This window comes from Somniosus microcephalus, unplaced genomic scaffold (assembly GCF_052327205.1).
Source record: "Somniosus microcephalus isolate GS21.2 unplaced genomic scaffold, FLI_Smic_1.0 unresolved_chr1, whole genome shotgun sequence".
Classification (NCBI taxonomy): domain Eukaryota; kingdom Metazoa; phylum Chordata; class Chondrichthyes; order Squaliformes; family Somniosidae; genus Somniosus; species Somniosus microcephalus.
Window position 1 is genome coordinate 144,572,292 of NW_028225179.1, and position 24,126 is coordinate 144,596,417.

The 24,126-nt window shown below is 45.1% G+C and overlaps 1 protein-coding gene and 1 pseudogene across 2 annotated transcripts in view; both read left to right on the plus strand.

Moving 5' to 3' along the window:
- Positions 1 to 17,355, plus strand: part of LOC147096183 (guanylate-binding protein 1-like) — a 70,241-nt pseudogene extending 52,886 nt beyond the window's left edge. The window contains exons 5-9 of the transcript XR_015074582.1: positions 515 to 757; positions 1,611 to 1,888; positions 5,266 to 5,478; positions 15,639 to 15,741; positions 16,887 to 17,355. The product of XR_015074582.1 is annotated as a guanylate-binding protein 1-like (transcript). The remainder of the gene's footprint in view (positions 1 to 514; positions 758 to 1,610; positions 1,889 to 5,265; positions 5,479 to 15,638; positions 15,742 to 16,886) is intronic.
- A 5,375-nt stretch (positions 17,356 to 22,730) lies between these two features.
- LOC147096184 (guanylate-binding protein 1-like) overlaps positions 22,731 to 24,126 on the plus strand; it is a 63,320-nt gene continuing 61,924 nt past the window's right edge. The window contains 1 exon segment of the mRNA XM_085973790.1: positions 22,731 to 22,965. Within this exon segment, the coding sequence (XP_085829916.1) occupies positions 22,731 to 22,965 (235 nt within the window).

Genomic DNA, 24,126 nt, shown 5'->3' on the forward strand with positions numbered 1-24,126 from the left:
AAATTTAGGCTGCAGGAGGATACTCTTGGCAAGAATTGTGCTAACCAAGGTTACAATTGACCTTGGAGATGATGCAGCTCAGATTTACCAGAATTATACCAGGGCTAAAAGGGTGAAATTATGAGGACAGGTTGCATAACCGTGGTTTGTATTCCCTTGAGTTTAGAAGGTTGAGGGGTGATCTGATCCGAGGTGTTTAAAAGGATTCGATAGGGTAGATACAGAGAACCTCTGGTGGTGGGGGAATCCAGAAGAAGTCATAACCTTAAAATTAGAGCCAGGCTGTTCAGGTGTAAAATCAGGAGGCACTTTTTCACACAAATGGTCGTGGAAATCTGGAACTCTCTCCCCAAAAAGGCTGGGTAAATCGAAATTTCCAAGATTGAGATGGATAGATTTTTGTTGGGTGAGGGTATCCAGGGATATGGAACAAAGGTTGGCAACGTTGTGCTAAACTGTCGCACTGGCACCCAAAGTCGATGTAGTCTTTTTTTCTTATCTCTACCGAATGCAGGTGTTTCGAAAAAAGTGATGGAGTACAACCAGCCCCGTGAGTGCATCAGGAACTACTTCCGGTCTCGCAAATGCTTTGTTTTCGTTCAGCCAACTAGCAGTAAGAATCTAAACCAGGTGGAAATGCTCCCAGAAAGTCAGCTTGATCCCCAATTTGTTGACGTGTGCCATGAGTTCTGCCAGTACATCTTTGTTGAATCGGAGCCAAAGACCATCAAAGGAGGTCACAAGATCAATGGTAGAAGTAAGTGCACCACAATAGCACAACTAAGTGTGTCGGCTCACTGAATTGTTGATGGCTGTTGCTATATCCATCAAACTGTTTAATGGCTTTAGCAGCAAAGTGTTGAGTCCATCGAGGTCCCTCTTTTTCTTCCCCCCTCTAAGTTTGGTGCTCATCAAGGTGAGGGATGCTAGTGGTGAGCAAAGGAACATGTTCTAATTCAGGCACCCAGTGTTTCCACCTGGGTGTTCACATCAAGCACTTCCAGGTCAAGAATAGATGGACTGAAGCTCCCTCACCAATGTGTTTCAGTCCAAACCTCATGACATCACCCCTTATTGCACCACTGTGGCAATTTCCACTTTTGCACCCTATGTCAGGCTTTGGTCTCTGAATGGCATTGCAGGAAACTTTTTTTTATCCGGCACCGACGGGACCAACGTGGTGCCGGTTCATCAAAAATTCCAGATAACCGAAAGCTATAGTAAAAGATAGAGAGAGATGAGAGCTCCGTATAAAGCAACAAACCCTGTTGCTTAGCAACAGGTTCAGAACAATGGCCACAAGTTCCAAGCATCTCTGTAGCTTAGCAACAGCTGCAGCCACACCCTTGCACAGCAACAAATCGAGGAAGGCAAGTACAATATGAAGTAAAACTTACCTGAACCTACTCCTGAATTTTGCCGGTTAACCGAGATTTCCGGTTATTTAGGTGCCGGTAAATTGAAAGTTTCCTGTAGCAATTTAGTGTCAATTGGTGCTGGATTAGAGGCAGTATTGTTGAGTGTGCCATGCTCACTAGGAGACCCCCTCTTTAAACCTCTATAATTATAAATGTTCTGTAATGAACTGTTTGTTCTGTCCTTTGTTGCAGAGTTGGCAATCTTAGCTAAAACCTACGTCGACACTATTGCCAGTGGGACAGTACCTTGCATAGACGATGCCGTCACCAGTATGGCTAAGATTGAAAATACAGCGGCCCTCACAGATGCCCTGACTCACTACCAGCAACAGATGGATCTGATGGCAAAGTTACCAACTGAAACTGAAAAGCTGGCGGAGATTCACACACTGTGTCGGAAAGAGGCCATCGACCTCTTCATGAGGCGCTCCTTCAATGACCGAGATCAGGCGTACTACAAACAGCTGGTGGTGAGAATCTAGTTCACGTTTAGAAAATAAAATGAGGACATTAAAAGAAGCATGGAATTATAATGGCCATTCAGCCTATCAAAGGCCTGCTTCTTCCACATAACCCTGCGCAAACAACCTCATCGTGGACTCCCAGGAAATCATCTTGCTAAAATACTCCCTGATGATCAAATATTCATCCATCCTCACATTTTGCACTATTCAGGCCAGACACCCACCGCCCCCCACAGCACAGGATTGTATCCCATGGAGTATTGGATTACTTCAGTCTGTAGAAAACCATATTACCAGCCAACACAAGAGCTGGAAATCTAAATATAAACAGGAAAGGCTGGAAACGCTCAGGTCAGGCAGCATCTGTGGAGAGAGAGAAACAGAGTTAACATTACAGGTCAATGACCTTTCAATAGAACTGGAAGGTGTTAGAAATTTAACAGTTTTCAAGCAAGTGCAGAGCAAGGGGGAAATGGGGGGAGGGAGGGCAAGAGTAATTAAATGACAAAAGGGATGATGGTGCAAGGCAAAAGGTGGGTGGTAACAGGACAAGTAAAGAAACAAAAGATGGTTCCAGAGGATGTGTTCTTTCCTCCTCCCCCATCCCTTATTCTCCCTGGTGCTGTACTTGCTTTTAAATTGGTAAATCTCTAACTTCTTGATGGCAAAAACAGGAAGGCAGATTATTATCTGAACGGCAATAGATTGGGAGAAGGAGAAGTGCAACGAGACCTGGGTATCCTTGTGCACCATTCGCTGAAGGTAAGCATGCAGGTGCAGCAGGCGGTTAAGAAGGCAAATGGTATGTTGGCCTTCGTAGCGAGAGGGTTTGAGTACAGGAACAAGGATGTCTTGCTGCAGTTGTACAGGGCCTTGGTGAGACCACACCTTGAGTATTGTGTGCAGTTTTGGTCGCCTTATCTGAGGAAGGATGTTCTTGCCATGGAGGGAGTTCAGAGAAGATTTACCAGACAGATACCTGGGAAGGCAGGAATGACATATGAGGAGAGATTGGGACGATTGGGCTTGTACTCACTGGAGTTTAGAAGAATGAGAGGGGATCTCATTGAAACTTATAAAATTCTGACAGGACTGGACAGACTAGATGCAGGAAGGATGTTCCTGATGGTCGGGGAGTCCAGAACCAGGGGTCACAGTCTAAGGCTAAGGGGTAGGACATTTAGGACAGAAATGAGGAGGAATTTCTTCACCTAGAGAGTGGTGAACCTGTGGAATTCTCTACCACAGAAGACTGTAGAGGCCAATTCATTAAATATATTCAAGAAGGAGTTGGATATATTTCTTAAGGCTAAAGGGATCCAGGGGTATGGGGAGAAAGCAGGGACCGGGTACTGAAATTGGATGATCAGCCATGATCTCATTGAATGGCGGAGCAGGCTCGAGTGGCCTACTCCTGCTCCTATCTTCTATGTCTATGTTCTTCCAGTTCTGATGAAAGCCCATCAACCTGAAACGTTAATAACATTTAACCAGCCATCCTATTCCTAACCCGACATTTACCCACCTTGTCAGCTTTTGCTGGGAATCATTTCCACCAAGTTTAATTCCAGGCCTGCATTTCCAGGCTTCTAGATCTTTTCAACTTTCCATCATTTCCACATGTTTTTCCAAGGGTGGGTCCCTCACTAACTTAGCTATTTCCACACTATATTTTAACTATGTGCACAACGCCTGAAAGGATTTCTTATATCATCTGACAATCTCCTGCTTTCCTTTCAAGCGGGGTGGAGAATATTCACCTTCCCCATCTGTGATTGCTATATAAGTTGTTTGCACGTGTCTCTCTCTTTCCCCGCCCCAACTTTTCCTATTTGTCCATCTTGAATATTAATGATGGGTACTGTCGAAGCATTAAGCTATATTTTATTCTCGACAGATGTATTTTTTTTTTAAATTCGCTTATGGGATCTGGGCATCGCTGGCAAGGCCAGCATTTATTGCCCATCCCTATTTGCCCTTGAGAAGGTGGTGGTGAGCCGCTGCATTCCATGTGGTGAAGGTACTCTCACAGTGCTGTTAGGTAGGGAGTTCCAGGATTTTGACCCAGCGACGATGAAGGATCGGCGATATACTTCTAAGCCAGGATGGTGTGTGACTTGGAGGAGAACTTGGAGGTGGTGGTGTTCCCATGCGCCTGCTGCCCTTATCCTTCTAGGTGGAAGAGGTCACGGGTTTGGGAGGTGCTGCCGAAGAAGTCTTGGCGAGTAGCTGCAGTGCATCTTGTAGATGGTACACACTGCAGCCACGGTACACCGGTGGTGGAGGGAGTGAATGTTTAAGGTGGTGGATGGGGTGCCAATCAAGCGGGCTGCTTTGTCCTGGATGCTGTCGAGCTTCTTGAGTGTTTTTTGGAGCTGCACAAATCCAGGCAAGTGGAGAGTATTCCATCACACTCCTTACTTGTGCCTTGTAGATGGTGGAAAAGCGGTGAGATACTCAGCGCAGAATACCTAGCCTCTGACTTGCTCGTGTTGCCACAGTATTTATGTGGCTGGTCCAGTTAAGTTTGTGGTCAATGGTGACCCCCAGGATGTTGATAGTGGGGGATTCGGTGATGGTAATGCCATTGAATGTCAAGGGGAAGTGGTTAGATTCTCACTTGTTGGAGATAGTCATTGCCTGGCATTTCTGTGGCGCGAATGTTTCCTGCCACTTATCAGCCCAAGCCTGAACGTCGTCCAGGTCTTGTTGCATGCGGGCATGGACTGCTTCATTTTCTGAGGAGTTGTGAATGGCGCTGAACACTGCAGTCATCAGCGAACATCCACATTTCTGACCTTATGTTGGAGGGAAGGTCATTGATTAAGCAGCTGAAGATGGTTTGGCCGAGGACACTGCCCTGAGGAACTCTTGCAATGATGTCCTGGGGCTGTGATGATCAACCGTCAACCACCACAACCATCTTCCTTTGTGCTAGGTATGACTCCAGCCAGTGGAGCGTTTTCCCCCTGTTTCCCATTGACTTCAGTTTTACTAGAGCTCCTTGATGCCAGACTCGGTCAAATGCTGCCTTGATGTCAAGGGCAGTCACTCTCACCTCACCTCTGGAGTTCAGCTCCTTTGTCCATGTCTGGACCAAGGCTGTAATGAGGTCGGGAGCCGAGTGGTCTTGGCGGAACGCAAACTGGGCATCAGTGAGCAGCTTGTTGGTGAGTAAGTGCCGCTTGATAGCACTGTTGATGACACCTTCCATCACTTTGCTGATGATTGAGAGTAGACTGACCTGCTGTGGATTTCCCGGCATTCACAGTTTTTAAAAAAGTTAATAGTATTTCAGTCTAACTTGACACAAACAATCGAATATCTGGTCCAATATTGTCTTTAGATCTGGTTACCATATCTGGATTTCCTGTTTTTGCCAGGATGAGGTGCAAATGCATTACTTTGAGTTTTGTGACAAGAATGAAGCTGCTTTCATGGAGATGTGCACAAATCTGCTGGAGTCCCTGTCCACCGAGATGGAGAAGAAACTACGAGAGGGGGTTTACGCTTGGCCCGGTGGGTATCAACTGTACGAAGAGGATCGCCAGAAGGTGATTCTGCAATTCCACTCCGCCGCTGGAAAGGGGAATAAGGTAAATACTATTCACCCATTTCGCTCTGTTTTCTGATCAGGAAACTATTTCAATTTTACACCAACTCAATCCCTCTCCAAATTCTATTTTCATCAGTGGCTCCATTAACCACAAAAAGAAACAGTGCCTCTTCTCAGTAATAAATCAGTGAGCACTCCTGCCCCGATAGGTCTACTTCTCAATGTTAAATCAGTGAGCTCTCCTTCCCCTACAGGTCTACTTCTCAATGTTAAATCAGTGAGCACTCCTTCCCCAACAGGTCTACTTCTCAATGTTAAATCAGTAAGCTCTCCTTCTCCAACAGGTCTACTTCTCAATGTTAAATCAGTGAGCACTCCTTCTCCAACAGGTCTACTTCTCAATGTTAAATCAGTGAGCTCTCCTTCTCCAACAGGTCTACTTCTCAATGTTCAATCAGTGAGCTCTCCTTCCCCAACAGGTCTACTTCTCAATGTTAAATCAGTGAGCTCTCCTTCTCCAACAGGTCTACTTGTCAATGTTAAATCAGTGAGCTCTCCTTCCCCAACAGGTCTACTTCTCAATGTTAAATCATGTTTTGATTTCTTTTTGGGTTCAATAAAGACTCATTTCTGAAAGAGAATGTTGTTTAATCTAAAGTCTTGTTCAAGACTTTCTACAGCTTTTTACAGAACACACTATGCCGTGATGCATCTAGAATGAAACTGAAAGTAAAACCCCTCTGGACTGCTTGTCTCTCACATGACCTCTGCTGGTCAGGCACAAGTAATCAAAAACACAGACAAATATGCTGTAAGGCATAAGTAATCAAACACAGACAAATATCATCACTATTTGCTGATATCATTACATCTCCCTTTCTTAAAACAAAAGTATTTTACTTTTAACTAACAACATTTAATGAACTTACATTATCATTATCATGATCAAGGTCTTTTACCCTTGCTTTGTGTGTTCACATGAAATATGTCAATACACTAGAACTTGAAGAAAGAATAAGATAACATTACTTCCTTCTTTAACAATAGTCCTTAAATTTGCTCAATGAGTCTCTCAGGAGGCTTCACGTGTCTTGAGGATTTTCTGATTGATTGTCCTTGAATCTGAGTTGTTGCCTCAGATGATTGGTTCTCAGCTGTGTGATCAGGTTGTTCACCAGTATCAGTCTCTTGACCTGCTGTGGCTGGTCCCATGAGAAGATCTCGACGATTTCTTCTCAGAACGGCACCCTCATCTGTCTGAATGGTGTATGATCTTGGTTGAACTTCACTCAGGACAGTTCCCTTCTGAGTCCATGTGTTTGTTTTGTCTTTCAACCTTACTTGGTCACCAGTGTGGAGTTCAGGTAGGTTTTGTGTTCCTCTGTCATAGTAGTACTTTTGCTTTTCTTTCTGTTGTTCTTTGAACTTCCTCACTTTCTCCCCCTCTTTTGTTTTCAGGAGGTTCTCCGGGATGGGTAGGTTTGACCTTAGCCGACGTCCCATAAGGAGTTGGGCTGGTGACATACCACACTCGAGCGGCGTTGTGCGGTATACAAGCATGCTTTGGTAGAAGTCAGTTCCACTGTCTTTTGCCTTGTACATCAGTCTTTTCACTGTCTGGACCGATTTTTCCACTAGTCCATTGGACTGTGGATAGTGAGGACTTGACGTTGTGTGGACAAAGTCCCACTCTTTGGCAAAGTGTCGGAAATTTGCATTGTTAAACTGGGGTCCGTTGTCTGTGAAGACCTCGCTTGCCACGCCATGTCTGGAGAATATGGCTTTCATACTTCTTATCACAGCTTCTGCAGTGGTGGTGTACAGTCTACAAACCTCTGGATACAGGGAGTAATAGTCTGTGACGACAAGATAGTCCTTCCCTTGACATACGAATAGGTCAGCGCCTACCTTCTGGTAAGGTCTGTCTGGTGCTGGGTGTGGCTTTAGTGGTTCTACCGGATTGCTTGCTCGATATTTCAGGCATATTGTGCAGTTTGACACCTCATTTGTCACATCTTGGTTGATTCGTGGCCAGTACATCACCTCTCGTGCTCTTTTCTTACACTTTTCGATTCCCAGATGTCCTCCATGGATCTTTTTTAGCATCTCTCTTCTCAGACTCTTTGGGATAACTATTTTACTTCCTTTGTAGATGATGTCTTCGACCACTGATAGTTCCGCCCTGCAGTTCCAGTACTCTGCCATGTCAGGTGAGCAGTCTTGCTTCATGTTGGGCCATCCATCCAAGATGCTTTTTCTCGGTCGTCTCATTGTTTCATCTTTGTTTGTCTCAGTCTTTATGAGCTCCATTTTTGCATCTGCTATGGGCAGTGCACTTGTGATCATGTCCACGTAGGCGTTCACTTTTTCATCCATTGTGGTGTTTGCGGGCTCACTTGGGTCAACAGCTCTGGACAACGTGTCTGCTGTATACATCAGCTTACCCGGTGTGTACGCAACATTCAGTGTATAGCGTTGCAGCCTGATCATCATTCTTTGTATTCTAAGCGGACAGCTATTCAGTGGCTTTTGGAACAATGCAATCAAGGGCTTATGGTCAGTCTCTACACTGATTGCTTGTCCTGCCACAAACTGGTGAAATCTTTCACAGGCGTATGTGATGCTGAGCAGCTCCTTTTCTATTTGAGCATATCGCGTCTCTGCGTCTGTCATTGAGCGCGATGCATATGCAATAGGTTGCCAGTAGTCATATTGTTGCAGAAGAACGGCACCGAGCCCACTCTGTGATGCATCTGATGATATCTTGATGGGTCTCGCTGGGTCATAAAACCTCAGAACTGGTTCCTCTGTGAGCAGTTTCTTTAGATCGCTCCATGACTTCTCATGCTCATGATTCCATTCCCATTCTATGTTCTTTTCAGTTAGTCTTCTCAGTGGCGCCATCTTTTCTGAGAGGTTGGATATGAATTTCCCCATGTAGTTGATCATTCCATTAAACCTCTGCACGTCCTTTTTGCATTGTGGCTTTGGCATATTCTCAATGGCGGACACCATTCTGGGATCTGGTCTGATGCCCTCACTGCTAAGGATATCTCCCACGAATGTCAGTTCTGTCACCCCGAGCTGGCATTTCTCTCTATTCAGCTTCAGGTTTGTTTTCCTTGTTGCTTCCAGCACTTTTTTCAGTCTCTCGTCATGCTCAGTTCTCGTGGTTCCCCATACTATGATGTCATCCATTGATGTATCAACTCCCTCCAGGTGCTCATAGATCATATGGATAGTTTTGTGATACACTTCAGGAGCTGAGGCAATGCCAAATGGTAACCTTAGGAATCTGTATCTGCCAAATGGAGTGTTGAACGTGCATAGTCTTGAACTCGCTTCGTCCAGCTTCATCTGCCAAAATCCTGAGGACGCATCTAACTTGCTGAAATATTTTGCATTTGCAAACTGTGCCATGATTTCCTCACGTGTAGGAAGCTTGAAGTGCTCTCTCTTTATTGCTCTGTTTAGATCTCTTGGATCCAGGCAAATTCTGAGCTTTCCATTCTTTTTGTCCACTACGACGAGGGAACTCACCCACTCAGTTGGCTCATCTATCTTCTGAATCACGTTCAGGCTTTCCATCCTGTCCAACTCTGCCTTCAGTTGCTTTTGAAGAGCAAACGGAACTTTTCTGCATGGATGTATGACCGGTGTCATACTTTTATCTACTCTGATCGTGTGTTCTCCTGGAATGCAGCCTAGACCCTTAAATAGGTCTTTGTACTCTTTCATGAGTTCATCATAGACTGTCTCTCCTTCGCTTTCCACAACGAGGACTCTCTTTACCAGGTTCAGTCTCTCACAGGCTTTTAACCCTAGTATGGCTTGCACATCCTTTGGCACCACGATTAATGCTAGTGTGTGCTCTCTGTCCTTGTGTGTTACTTTGACAATGCATTTTCCTTTCACTGGTATATCAGTACCTGAGTATCCGGTCACTTTCACTTGTATTCCATGTAACTTTGGTCTGGGTCTAATTCTCTTAAAATCGGTCTCTGATATCACATTAACTTGTGCTCCAATATCCAATTTAAATGGAATGTGTATGTCGTGCACTTTTAGTGTCAACATCCAGTCTCTTTCTTCTTTTTTGTTTTCAGACACCACATCTACATAGAATTCCTCTATCTCGCTTTCATCTACTGTATGGACCTTGCTTTGTTGCGCTTGGTTCTTACAGCAACGGGCATAATGGTTGTTTTTGTTGCATCTATTGCATGTTTTACCATATGCTGGACACTTTCTTGGTGGATGCTGTGTACCGCATCGACTACATGACTTCCGATTGTCTCTTTCATTTTTGTTTGCTGGCCACATCTCTTTTTTCACATTGGCGCTCTCTTTGTTAAACGGTTTGTATCCGTTCTTTCTCACTGCATCCACGTTGCAGCTACTGTCACTGAACAGTAAAAGTTTCTATAGTTATATAAAAAGAAAAAGGGTGGCTAAAGTAAATGTTGGTCCCTTAGAGGATGAGACCGGGAAATTAATGGTGGGAAACATGGAGATGGCAAAAACACTGAACAATTATTTTGTATCAGTCTTTACAGTAGAGGACACTAAGAATATCCCAACACTGGACAAACAGGGGGCTCGAGGGGGGGAGGAACTAAATACAATTAAAATCACTAAGGAAGTGGTACTTGGTAAAATAATGGGACTCAAGGCGGATAAATCCCCTGGACCTGATGGCTTGCATCCCAGGGTCTTGAGGGAAGTAGCGGTAGGGATTGTGGATGCATTGGTAATAATTTTCCAAAACTCACTGGACTCAGCAAAGGTCCCGGCAGATTGGAAAACTGCTAATGTAACACCATTATTTAAAAAGGGTAGTAGGCAGAAGGCTGGAAACTATAGACCTGTTAGCCTAACATCTGTGGTTGGTAAAATGTTAGAGTCCATTATTAAGGAGACAGTAACGGGACATTTGGATAAACACAATTTAATAGGGCAAACTCAGCATGGTTTCATGAAGGGGAAGTCATGTTTAACAAATTTGCTTGAGTTTTTTGAGGAAGTAACATACAGGGTGGATAAAGGGGAACCAGTGGACGTAGTGTATTTAGACTTCCAAAAGGCATTTGACAAGGTGCCACACAAAAGATTATTGCTCAAGATAAAAAATCACGGGATTGGGGGTAATATTCTGGCATGGGTGGAGGATTGGCTATCTAACAGAAGGCAGAGAGTTGGGATAAATGGTTCGTTCTCAGATTGGCAACCAGTAACTAGTGGTGTTCCGCAGGGGTCAGTGCTGGGTCCCCAACTCTTTACAATCTATATTAACAATTTGGAGGAGGGGACCGAGTGTAACATATCAAAGTTTGCAGATGATACAAAGATGGGACGGAAAGTAGTGAGTGAGGAGGACATAAAAAACCTGCAAAGGGACATAGACAGGCTAAGTAAGTGGGCAGAGATTTGGCAGATGGAATACAATACTGGAAAGTGTGAAGTTATGCACTTTGGCAGGAAAAATCATAGAGCAAGTTATTATCTTAATGGCAAGAAACTGGAAAGTACTGTAGTACAAAGGGATCTGGGGGTCCTGGTGCACGAAACTCAAAAAGTTAGTATGCAGGTGCAGCAAGTGATCAAGAAGGCCAATGGAATGTTGGCTTTTATTGCTAGGGGGTTGGAATATAAAAACAGGGAGGTATTGCTGCAGTTGTACAAGGTATTGGTGAGGCCGCACCTGGAATACTGCATACAGTTTTGGTGTCCATACTTAAGAAAAGACATACTTGCTCTCGAGTCAGTACAAAGAAGGTTCACTCGGTTAATCCCGGGGATGAGGGGGTGGTCATATGAGGAGAGGTTGAGTAGATTGGGACTCTACTCATTGGAGTTCAGAAGAATGAGAGGCGATCTTATTGAAACATATAAGATTGTGAAGGGGCTTGATCGGGTGGATGCGGTGAGGATGTTCCCAATGATGGGTGAAACTAGAACTAGGGGGCATAATCTTAAAATAAGGGGCTGCTCATTCAAAACTGAGATGAGGAGAAACTTCTTCACTCAGAGGGTGGTAGGTTTGTGGAATTTGCTGCCCCAGAAAGCTGTGGAAGCTACATCATTAAATAAATTTAAAACAGAAATAGATAGTTTCCTAGAAGTAAAGGGAATAAAGGGTTACGGGGAGCGGGCAGGAAATTGGACATGAGTCTGGGTTCGGAATGGTCATGGCCCTGTGGGTAGTGGAGCGGGCCCAGGGGCCGTGTAGCCTTGTTCTGCTCCTACTGTGTTCTAATTCTGTTAGATTTCAGGAGATGGTTTTATTCCTGTTCCTGGCTGGGGTGGAGATCGCCTTTACAGAAGGTAAGTACTGTAGAAAATATAGGGACAGAGTGATCTCCTGGAAGAATTTCGATCGCCTAGATGGGTCGGAGAGGAATTTCCCAGATTTTTTTCTCCCAAATTGGCCATTGGGTCTTTATCTGGTTTTTCGCCTCTCCCGGGAGATCACATGGGTTCGGGTGGATGCAGAGTGATAGAAGATTTGAGGTTAGGATCAGATCAGCCATGATCTTATTGAATGGTGGAGCAGGCTCGAGGGGCCGATTGGCCTACTCCTGCTCCTATTTCTTATGTTCTTATGTTCTTATGTTCTAACAGCTCCTTTGCCTGCAACTTCCAGTCTCTGTAACCCTACACAGTGCTATGGCTTTTCCCAGGTCTAGATCTTCCTCTCTTAGCAGTCTTTCCCTTAGACCATTATCTCGAATACCACACACCAGTCTGTCTTTTATCAGCGAGTCTGTGAGTCCCCCAAATTCACACGATTTGCTCCGGTTTCTCAGTTCAGTCACATACTGATCAATAGTCTCGCCGATTTGCTGTACACATGTGAAAAATTTGTGCCTCTCAAAGGTCACGTTGCGTTTAGGTATGCAGTAGGCCTCAAACTGTTCCATTATTTTATCTAGCTTCATTTTGTCTCCATCAACAGCGAATGTGAAGTTATTATACACCTCCAGCGCTTCATCACCCACGACATGCAAGAACAGTGACGATTTCTGTTTATTACTTTTCTTGTCCGCTCCGATTGCCGCTAAATACAACTCTAAACGTTGTTTGAACCTTCTCCAATTTTCAGCCACATTACCTGTTAATTGAAGCGTCGCCGGGGGGTGTAAACCTTCCATTTTTTCACTTTGTTAGCTATTCTCTAATGGTAAGCAACGATGTTCTCTTCTGGCTTGCTAATATGCGGAGAGCTGATTTCGCTTACTTGCCACAACTGCTTTCACTGTCCCATCAAGTTGCTAACTTCAGATTTTTTCTCTTTCAGCCACTTCTGACATCATGTTTTGATTTCTTTTTGGGTTCAATAAAGACTCATTTCTGAAAGAGAATGTTGTTTAATCTAAAGTCTTGTTCAAGACTTTCCACAGCTTTTTACAGGACACACTATGCGGTGATGCATCTAGAATGAAACTGAAAGTAAAAGCCCTCTGGACTGCTTGTCTCTCACATGACTTCTGCTGGTCAGGCACAAGTAATCAAAAACACAGACAAACATGCTGTAAGGCATAAGTAATCAAACACAGACAAATATCATCACTATTTGCTGATATCATTACAAATCAGTGAGCACTCCTTCTCCAACAGGTCTACTTCTCAATGTTAAATCAGTGAGCTCTCCTTCTCCAGCACGTCTACTTCTCAATGTTAAATCAGTGAGCTCTCCTTCCCCAACAGGTCTACTTCTCAATGTTAAATCAGTGAGCTCTCCTTCCCCAACAGGTCTACTTCTCAATGATGAATCAGTGAGCTCTCCTTCTCCAACAGGTCTACTTCTCAATGATAAATCAGTGAGCACTCCTTCTCCAACAGGTCTACTTCTCAATGTTAAATCAGTGAGCACTCCTTCCCCAACAGGTCTACTTCTCAATGTTAAATCAGTGAGCACTCCTTCCCCAACAGGTCTACTTCTCAATGTTAAATCAGTGAGCTCTCCTTCTCCAACAGGTCTACTTCTCAATGTTAAATCAGTGAGCTCTCCTTCTCCAACAGGTCTACTTCTCAATGTTAAATCAGTGAGCACTCCTTCTCCAACAGGTCTACTTCTCAATGTTAAATCAGTGAGCTCTCCTTCTCCAACAGGTCTACTTCTCAATGTTAAATCAGTGAGCTGTCCTTCCCCAACAGGTCTACTTCTCAATGATAAATCAGTGAGCACTCCTTCTCCAACAGGTCTACTTCTCAATGTTAAATCAGTGAGCACTCCTTCTCCAACAGGTCTACTTCTCAATGCTAAATCAGTGAGCTCTCCTTCTCCAACAGGTCTACTTCTCAATGTTAAATCAGTGAGCACTCCTTCCCCAACAGGTCTACTTCTCAATGTTAAATCAGTGAGCTCTCCTTCTCCAACAGGTCTACTTCTCAATGTTAAATCAGTGAGCACTCCTTCTCCAACAGGTCTACTTCTCAATGTTAAATGAATGAGCTCTCCTTCCCCAACAGGTCTACTTCTCAATGTTAAATCAGTGAGCTCTCCTTCCCCAACAGGTCTACTTCTCAATGTTAAATCAGTGAGCACTCCTTCTCCAACAGGTCTACTTCTCAATGTTAAATCAGTGAGCACTCCTTCTCCAACAGGTCTACTTCTCAATGCTAAATCAGTGAGCTCTCCTTCTCCAACAGGTCTACTTCTCAATGTTAAATCAGTGAGCACTCCTTCCCCAACAGGTCTACTTCTCAATGTTACATCAGTGAGCTCTCCTTCTCCAACAGGTCTACTTCTCAATGTTACATCAGTGAGCACTCCTTCTCCAACAGGTCTACTTCTCAATGTTAAATCAGTGAGCTCTCCTTCCCCAACAGGTCCACATCTGAATGATAAATCAGTGAGCTCTCCTTCCCCAACAGGTCTACTTCTCAATGTTAAATCAGTGAGCTCTCCTTCCCCAACAGGTCTACTTCTCAATGTTAAATCAGTGAGCTCTCCTTCCCCAACAGGTCTACTTCTCAATGTTAAATCAGTGAGCTCTCCTTCCCCAACAGGTCTACTTCTCAATGTTAAATCAGTGAGCACTCCTTCTCCAACAGGTCTACTTCTCAATGTTAAATCAGTGAGCTCTCCTTCCCCAACAGGTCTACTTCTCAATGTTAAATCAGTGAGCTCTCCTTCCCCAACAGGTCTACTTCTCAATGTTAAATCAGTGAGCACTCCTTCTCCAACAGGTCTACTTCTCAATGTTAAATCAGTGAGCACTCCTTCTCCAACAGGTCTACTTCTCAATGTTAAATCAGTGAGCTCTCCTTCTCTAACAGGTCTACTTCTCAATGTTAAATGAATGAGCTCTCCTTCCCCAACAGGTCTACTTCTCAATGTTAAATCAGTGAGCACTCCTTCTCCAACAGGTCTACTTCTCAATGTTAAATGAATGAGCTCTCCTTCCCCAACAGGTCTACTTCTCAATGTTAAATCAGTGAGCTCTCCTTCTCCAACAGGTCTACTTCTCAATGTTAAATCAGTGAGCTCTCCTTCTCCAACAGGTCTACTTCTCAATGTTAAATCAGTGAGCTCTCCTTCCCCAACAGGTCTACTTCTCAATGTTAAATCAGTGAGCTCTCCTTCCCCAACAGGTCTACTTCTCAATGTTAAATCAGTGAGCTCTCCTTCCCCAACAGGTCTACTTCTCAATGTTAAATCAGTGAGCTCTCCTTCCCCAACAGGTCTACTTCTCAATGTTAAATCAGTGAGCTCTCCTTCCCCAACAGGTCTACTTCTCAATGTTAAATCAGTGAGCTCTCCTTCCCCAACAGGTCTACTTCTCAATGTTAAATCAGTGAGCACTCCTTCCCCAACAGGTCTACTTCTCAATGTCAAATCAGTGAGCACTCCTTCCCCAACAGGTCTACTTCTGAATGTTAAATCAGTGAGCTCTCCTTCTCCAACAGTTCTACTTCTCAATGTTAAATCAGTGAGCTCTCCTTCTCCAACAGGTCTACTTCTCAATGTTAAATCAGTGAGCTCTCCTTCCCCAACAGGTCTACTTCTCAATGATAAATCAGTGAGCACTCCTTCTCCAACAGGTCTACTTCTCAATGTTAAATCAGTGAGATCTCCTTCCCCAACAGTTACACGTCTACTTCTCAATGATGAATCAGTGAGTACTCCCGCCTCAATGAATTTGTCCCTCCCGACATTTCTTTAATTGTATATTAAATCCCCCACCCCCCCCACAGGCCGAAGCTGCCTTGAACGAGTTCATGAAACAGAAAACTCCGGAAGCGGATTCTGTGCTACAGGCTGACAAGATGCTGACAGACAAGGATAAAGAACTGGTGGGTAAGGAAATTACTGTAACTTAGTTGGTGTAAGGAATCATAGCCTTAAATAACGTACAGGAGCTGCGATTGTACAGGTGAGAGGTGGAAGCGCAGTAGCAGCGATAAAAATAGGAAAAACCTGCCAATCGGAGATTAACAACGCAAAGTGCTTGAAGTACACAATGAGCTCATCACAATCTGAGAAGGTGAAAACTGGGTTAACATTTCAGGTGTGGCCCCTTCATCAGAGTCAACTTAACCTAGACAGCATCAGAGCTGAGCCCAGTCCTGTTCTCCTTCAACATCTACACACATGCACTTGGCAGCAGGGATCACTGGACAGTGACGAGGAGGATGTCTCCTTCTGTGGCTCGGTGTCCAGGTTTATATATCCTTTAAAGCACCCTGGGACATTTTGCTATGTTAAAGCCACTATATAAATGCATGTAGTACTAGTGGTAGTATTAGTAGGTAATACTGGTAGCAATAGTAGTAGAATCATAGAATCTTACAGCACAGAAGGAGGCCATTAGGCCCATCATGCCTGTGCTGGCTCTTTGAAAGAGCTGTCCAATTTAGTCCCACACCCCACCTTTTTCTCCACAACCCTGCATATTAGTCTTCTTCAAGTACATGTCCAATTGCCTTTTGAAAGTTCCTACGGAATCTGCGTCCACCAGCCTTTCAGGTAGTGCATTCCCAGATCTTAACAACTCTCTACTTTTGCCAATTATTTTAAATTTATGACCTCTGGTTACTGAAACACTTGCCAGTGGAAATGTTTTCTCCCTACTTGCTCTATCAAAAAACCCTCAATATTTTAAACACAAGATTAAACAAGATTACGAATCGGCAGCAGTTGAGCACGTGGGTGTGCATACTGTTTGTTCAAGCCAATAACCTGAACACCACAGATACATGCACAATTGCTCAATGTCACCAGGACATCTATAATCGCTCCCCTCAAAGGAAAGTTTCACTAGTAAAAGAGATGGTGCATCAAAATCAGTAAATTTGGAGAATTTAGAAATTATCTATGAAAGTGCTTGTGCGCACGTGTGCGTGTGTGTGTGTGTGTGTGTGTGTGTGTGTGCATGTTTGCATGTGCACGTGTTTGTGTGTGTAAATGTAATTACTAATGAGGTTTTTTTTCTACTTTTGAAGTTGAGCAGCAGAGAGTTGCCAAGGCCGAACAAGGGGCAAAGGCTCAGGAAGAGGAAGTGAAGGCCATAGAGAAGATGCGGGACAATGATAAGATATTTGATGAAGAGAGCATCAAACACCTGGAGCTAAAGATGGAGGAAGAAAAAGAGAACTTGCAGAGAGAGCAGCAGATGGCACTGGACAGCAAATTGAAAGAACAGAGGGAATTAATGGAGAAGCAATTTCAACTGAAAGCACAGAAAATGGAGGAAGAGATCGAGTCACTAAAGAAGCAACAGCAGTCTGCTGACACATCAAATGTTTGGGTAAAGCTTGCTAACGTAGCACAAGGTGTACTAGAAATGGCACTTAATACTTATACATCGCAAAAAACCATGAACCTCTTGGCCAGGAAATAATCCTCAAGTACGTAACAACATTTAATCTTGAATCCTAAGTCATGAATTTAGTTATAATTATGAAATAAAACATTTAAAATGACATAAAACTCGAGATTATTTGTATGTTTTATTTCTTGCAGGTTAAAATTACCCCCAATGTGCCTTCTCCTATCTGATCATCTTTCCCACTTAACAGATCAGTTGCTTGCAATGATCTTAACCTAACTCACCGGGCGGGAATCCCACGGGATCGGGTGGAATGCCGGTTTTACTCCCCATCCAATATCACTCTCCGTTGACGTCAATGGAGAGTAAAATCAGGGCAGGGTGTTAAACCAGCATTGCTCCTGATCCCGTCAGTTTCCCAATGGGTGGATTAGGTTAAAATTGTCCCAGTGCATTTGCCTGTTGAGAGTGGAGAGTGGGAGGTTACAAACTGAGCCCCTTCTGTTTTAAGACCTAAGCGTGGTTTGTGCTGAATCAGTGTGGTCATTGTGCAGGAGCCTGGTGGGTAAGCTGAGCACTGGTGGCTGAGGCTTTCAGGGCCCAGTCCCCGGGCCTGTCTGCTGCACGGGTGTGGGTGAGATGACTGGAGTGAGCGCACTCACCTCTACATCGTGGGGCTGAACTGAAGGCTTCAGCGGGAGGTTCGAGCTGATGGGGTTGGAATCAAGTAACGGGGTCGGCTGTCGACCCCGGTTCGAGGCGGGCTGGGTGAGGGGCGACGAGATCCTCGGGTTTGGTTTTCGGGGGATCTGGGAGTATGGTGAATGCTGACGATGTCTTGCAGACGGATCTTCGAACGGCGAGATCTGTTTCTCCAGTAGGTCCTTCGAGCTGATCTTTGGACCATACTGTGAATGAAATCGCCATAACATTGGCTTCACAGTCATTTCTGCTGTAGATGCCAAATGCAGTTTTCAAATAGCAAGACATAAAAAACTGCAAATGCTGGAAATCTGAAACAAAATCAGTAAATGCTGGAAATACTCAACAAGCCAAGTGGCATCTGTGAGAGAAAAGACAAGTGAATCTTTCTAGTGTGAATCCTTCATCAGAACTGGATTCCACAGATACTTGTTCTCAGACCTCATGTTTAAAGGAGATAGTGGAGATTACAGGAAATTATCTCATTCATACATCTGTGAAAGAGGTTGTAAATTTTGGGATTATTTAAATTATATTAGGAACAGGAGTTGGCCATTCAGCCCCTTGAGCCTGCTCTGCCATTCAATTAGATCATGGCTGATCTGCACCTCAAGTCCATTTACCCGCCTTTGCTCCATAGCCCTTAATACTCTTACCCAACAAAAATCGATCAATCACCGTCTTGAAAGCTCCAAATGATCCCCACAGCCTTTAAGGAGGAGAGAATTCTAGATTTCCACAACCGCCTATGCGAAAAACTGCTTCCCGATTTCGCTCTTGAACGACCCAGCTCTAATTTTAAGATTATGTCCTCTCATTCTTGATTCCCCCATCAGAGGAAATAGTTTCTCTGCAGCTACCCTATTGAATCCCTTTAACCTAGAGTCATAGGCCTAGAAATTCACGATAGCTCCGTTTGGGGCGCCAGCCTCGCCAGGGCGCTAAAAGCAGTCACGGCCGCCCGTCAGAAATTCAATTTGCGCGCCCCAGAGGGAAGCGTGGCGCTACTGGAGGCGCCCCGCATCCCTCTTGGGGCGCTGCAGCTGAATATCGCTGCGCAACGTGTCGCAGCGCCACACGCTGCGGTACTGCAGGCCTCCCTCCCCTTCTTAAAGGGGAAGGGCCTTGTGCAGCACGATCGAGGATCGCGAGTGCCGGCTAAAGAGCCCGGCACCGAGGAGAAGTGCCGGGCTCTTGGAACGCAGTCGGCACTCCGCGGTGGGGGGGGGGGGGGCGGCTCAGGAGGCCGGGGATGGCAGCGCGGAGAGGTGCTGGCAGGCGGCCAGCAAAAAAAAATGGCTGCCCCACACCTCTCTAATTAGCGCCTCTACCGCCTCAGGTAGGCCCTCCTGAACCGGTCGCAAATAGCGCCCGGCATTAAAGCAGGGGGTGCATCTAAATATCGTGATCGGGGTGTTAGCGGGGCGCTGCGCACACCGATGACGTCGTCGGTAGCGGCACAGCGCTAACGGCTAGCGCCGCCATTAGCGTCCTGCTGAATTTAGCGGGAGGCGTGGCCAGTGGCTTCCGACCCACTTAGCGCCCTCTTAAGGCGCTAACGGGTGGCGCAGCCCACTGAATTTCTAGGCCCTAGAGTCATAACAGCACAGAAGGAGGCCATTCGGCCCATCGAGTCCGTGCCAGCTCTCTGTAGAGCAATCCAGTCAGTCCCATTCCCCCGCTCTATGCCCATAGCCCTGCAACTTTATTTCCCTCAAGTGCCTATCCAGTCTCCCCTTGAAAACATTGAGTGTCTCCGCTGCCACCACTTCCGTCAGCAGCGAATTCCAGGTCCTCACCACTCACCGTATAAAAAAGTCTTTGCTCACATCACCCTTGTATCTCTTGCCCAAAACCTTAAATCTGTGTCCGCTAGATCTTGTACCATCAACTAGTGGGAACAGCCTTTCCCTGTCTAGCCTATCGAAATCTGTCATAATCTTGTACACCTCTATCAAATCACCCAACCTCCTTTGCTCTAATGAAAACAAATCCAGCTTCTCCAACCTGTCCTTGTAGCTAAGATCCCCCATTCCCGGAACCATTCTGGTAAATCTCCTCTGCACCCTCTCAAGGGCCTTCACATCCTTCCTAAAGTGTGGTGACCAGAACTGGACGCAATACTCCAGTTGTGGCCTAACCAGCGCTTTATAAAGGTTCAGCATAACTTCTCTACTTTTGTACTCAATACCTCTATTTATGAAGCCCAAGATCCCATGTGCTTTGTTAACCACACTCTCAATATGTCCTGCCACCTTCAGAGACCTACATTAACTCCCAGGTCCCTCTGTCCCTGCACATTCTTTAAAACTGTGCCATTAAGTGTATATTGCCTCTCCCTGTTCCTTCTGCCAAAATGCATCACCTCACACTTCTCTGTATTAAATTCCACCTTCCACTTGTTTACCCATTCTGCTAGCCTTTCTATGTCCTGTTGCAGTCGATTGATATCATCATCACTGTTTACCAAGTTTGGTGTCATCGAAAAATCTAGAAATTCTACTCTGTATTCCAATATCCAGGTCATTTATATTTATCAAAAAAAGCAGTGGCCCCAGCACTGACCCTTGGGGAACACCACTGTCCACCATCCTCCAGTCTGAAAAATAGCCACTTACCACAATTCGCTGTTTTCTGTCCTTAAGCCAATTCCTTATCTAAGCTGCCACTGACCCACCTATTCCATGAGCCTCAATTTTGTTAACCAGCCTTCTATGTGGTACTTTGTCAAACGCCTTCCGAAAATCCATGTAGACAACATCCATTGCATTCCCTTCATCAATCCTCTCTGTTACTTCATCAAAAAATTCAATTAGATTAGTCAAACATGATCTGCCTTTTACAAATCCGTGTTGGCTTTCCTTAGCTAGCTTAAATCTCTCCAAATGCCCGTTAATTTTTTCCTTGATTATTGTTTCTAAAACTTTACCCACCACTGATGTTAAACTGACCGGCTTGTAGTTACTAGGATTGTCCTTACACCCTTTCTTGAACAATGGTGTCACATTTGCCACTTTCCAATCCTCGGGCACCTCCCCCGCATCTAGGGAAGATTGGAAAATTATGTAAGCCCTTCCGCTATCTCCTCTCCCAATTCCTTTAGCAACCTGGGATGCAAGCCATCTGGACCAGGCGACTTGTCCACTCTAAGCATACCCAGCCTTTCTAATACATCCTGTCTATCAATTTGATCCCTTCCATTACTTCTACCTTTTGTCAGCATCCACCTCCTTAGTAAACACCGATGCAAAGTACTCATTGAGTATTCTAGCCTTGCCCTGCGCCTCTAAACATATATCACCTTCTTTGTCTCTAATAGGCCCCACACCGCCTCTTACAACCTGCTTACTGTTTACATGCCGGTAGAAGATTTTTGGGTTCCCTTTTATGTTAACTGCCATTCTCTTGTTCTCTCTTTGCCAATCTTATTTTCATCTTCAAAGCCCCTCTCAACTTACTGTATTTGGTCTGGTTCTCCCTTGAAGAATTCACCTGACATGCATCAAACACACTCTTTTTCTGTTTCATCATCTTCTCTATCTCCCTCGTCATCCAAGGAGCCCTTGCTTTGGTTCCCTTACCCTTCCCTCTTGTTGGAATGTACCTAGCCTGTACTTGGAACATCTCCTCCTTAAAGATCACCCATTGTTCTGTTACAGTTTTTCCCATCAGTCTTTGCTTCCATTTTACCCTGGCTAGATCCATTCGCATCCCATTGAAGTTAGCCCTATTCCAGTTTAGAAGTTCCACTCTAGATTGTCCCTTGCTCCTCTCCATTGCTAATCTAAATCTTATGATACGATGCTCACTCGTACCCAAGTGTTCTCCCACAGACACTTGGTCGACCTGGCCCACTTCATTCCCCAGCACCAGATCCAGCAATGCCTCCTTCCTAGTTGGGCCAAGAACATATTGGTCATGGAAATTCTCCTGAACACATTTCAGAAACTCCTCTCCCTCCTTTCCCTTTACCCTAGCATTATTCCAATCGATATTTGGGTAATTAAAGTCCCCCAATATCACCACTCTAAAGCTCATGCATATCTCTGCGATTTCCCTGCAGATTTGCTCCTCTACCCCCCTCTCATTATTTGGAGGCCTGTAGAATACCCCCAATAGCATGATCATACCATTTTTGCTCCTCAACTCTAACCAAATGGATTCTGTCCTTGTCCCCTCAAGAACATCCTCCCTTTCCAACACTACAATGTCTTCCTTAATCAGCACTGCCACCCCACCTCCCTTTTTTCCTTCCCTATCTTTTCTGTTAAACACCTCAATCAGATCATCCCTCAATTTTCTATACCCAGGGCATACAAACCAAGTTAATGCAAATTGTTTTCCATAATTTAACCCTCCAAACCCCTTGTATCATTCTGCCTAAGCATATATCATAACATGTCAAATTTATGCATATTATTTGAATCATATATTCATAATATATTCTATTATAACATATATATTTGGTGCTCTTTGACGGTTTGATTCACTTGTTTACTTCTGGGAGTCACAGCACTCCGCCCCTTACAGTACACCTGTTCTGTTAGTGCAACCAGGAATTGAAACTGAAAGTGTTTGTGATATGCTGAAAAGGAAGTGAGTTTCGTTTGTGCTGGATTATTTTATCCGGATTAGGTGTAGGGTAGCTGCAGGAGATTCGACCTCCACAGATGGTTGGAGATCTATCCCTGTGTTGTTTGTCACAAAGTGTGTAAAGATCTTGTCTCACTGACCTGTGCTCGCAGTTTCAGCCGGTTCTGTACAGCCCGGTGCAGGAAGAGAGGAGAGGAAAGCCGAGTGCCGGCGGCTCGCCAGGATGAAATCCCTTTCCGGGACGGTGAAACCGAGCGGCGCCCTCCCCGGGACTGCCGAGGCCCTGGAAGGACTGGCGAACGTGGCCGAAGGCAGTTCTCTCCACGAATGCCGCGAGCATCGGGAGGCGCTGAAGCTTTACTGTAAAACCGACAAGCAGCCGCTCTGCGTGGTTTGTCAGAGTTCAAAAAGGCATAAAAGCCACGAGATAGTGCCTGTTGTTGAAGCTGCCCAAGAGTGTAAGGTGAGGGTAACCCGGTCATATCTGGCAGCTTACTGGTCACATACTTCCGGCTGCAGATTGTTGGAAAGTTGCATGTTTGCACCGACTTTGATATTGATATTTGTACTGTGTGGATTGGTTCAGCTCATGAGCATCACTTGATTCCCAAAAGTGAACGAGAAGTCAGAGGGTGGTGAAAGCTGCTGAGTGTTTTCCAGCATTTTCTGTTTTTATTAGAGATAAATGCAATAAACAAACTTAGTTCCCTAGCCACTTACTCCGTTTCTCTCCCTCACATCTGTCTGAGGCTGAACCACACTTGGTGTCATATTTGACCCTAAAATGAGCTTCCAACCACATTTCCGCTGCATAACTAAACGCCTATTTCCACCTCTGTAACATCGCCAGTCTCCACCCTTGCCTCAGCTCATCCGCTGCTGAAACTCTCATCCGTGCCTTTGTTACTTCTGGACTTGACCATTCCAACGCACTCCTGGCTGGCCTCCCATATGCTACCTTATGTAAACTTGAGGCGATCCAAAACTCGGTTGCCCGTGTCCTAACTCGCACCAAGTCCTGTTCACCCATCACCCCTGTGCTCGCTGACCGACATTGGCTCCCAGTTAAGCAGCGCCTCAATTTAAACATTCTCATCCTTGTTTTCAAATCCCTCCATGGCCTTGCCCCTCCCTATCTCTGTAATCTCCTTCACCGCCCCCCGCCCCGCAGATATCTGCGCTCCTCTAATTCTGCCTTCTTGAGCATCCCTGATTATAATCGCTCAACCTTTGGTGGCCGTGCCTTCTGTTGCCTGGGCCCTAAGCTCTGGAATTCCCTGCCTAAACCTGTCCGCCTCGCTACCTCTCTTTCCTCCTTTAAGACGCTCCTTAAAACCTACCTCTTTGACCAAGCTTTTGGTCACATGCCCTAATTTCTCTTTATGTGGCTCTGTGTCAGATTTTTTGTCTTCTAATACTCCTGTAAAGTGCAGTTGGGACGTTTTACTACGTTAAAGGCACTACTGTATAAAAATACAAGTTGTTAGTGTTCTTTCCATTCTGGGACATTTGGTTTGCGTATGTCCTGTGTCCTGCCGGTAGAGGGCGCTGCAGCCTGTTGGTGAGCCTGAGGAGGAGTACGGTAGCACCGTCATTGTGTTACTGGACTAGTAATCCAG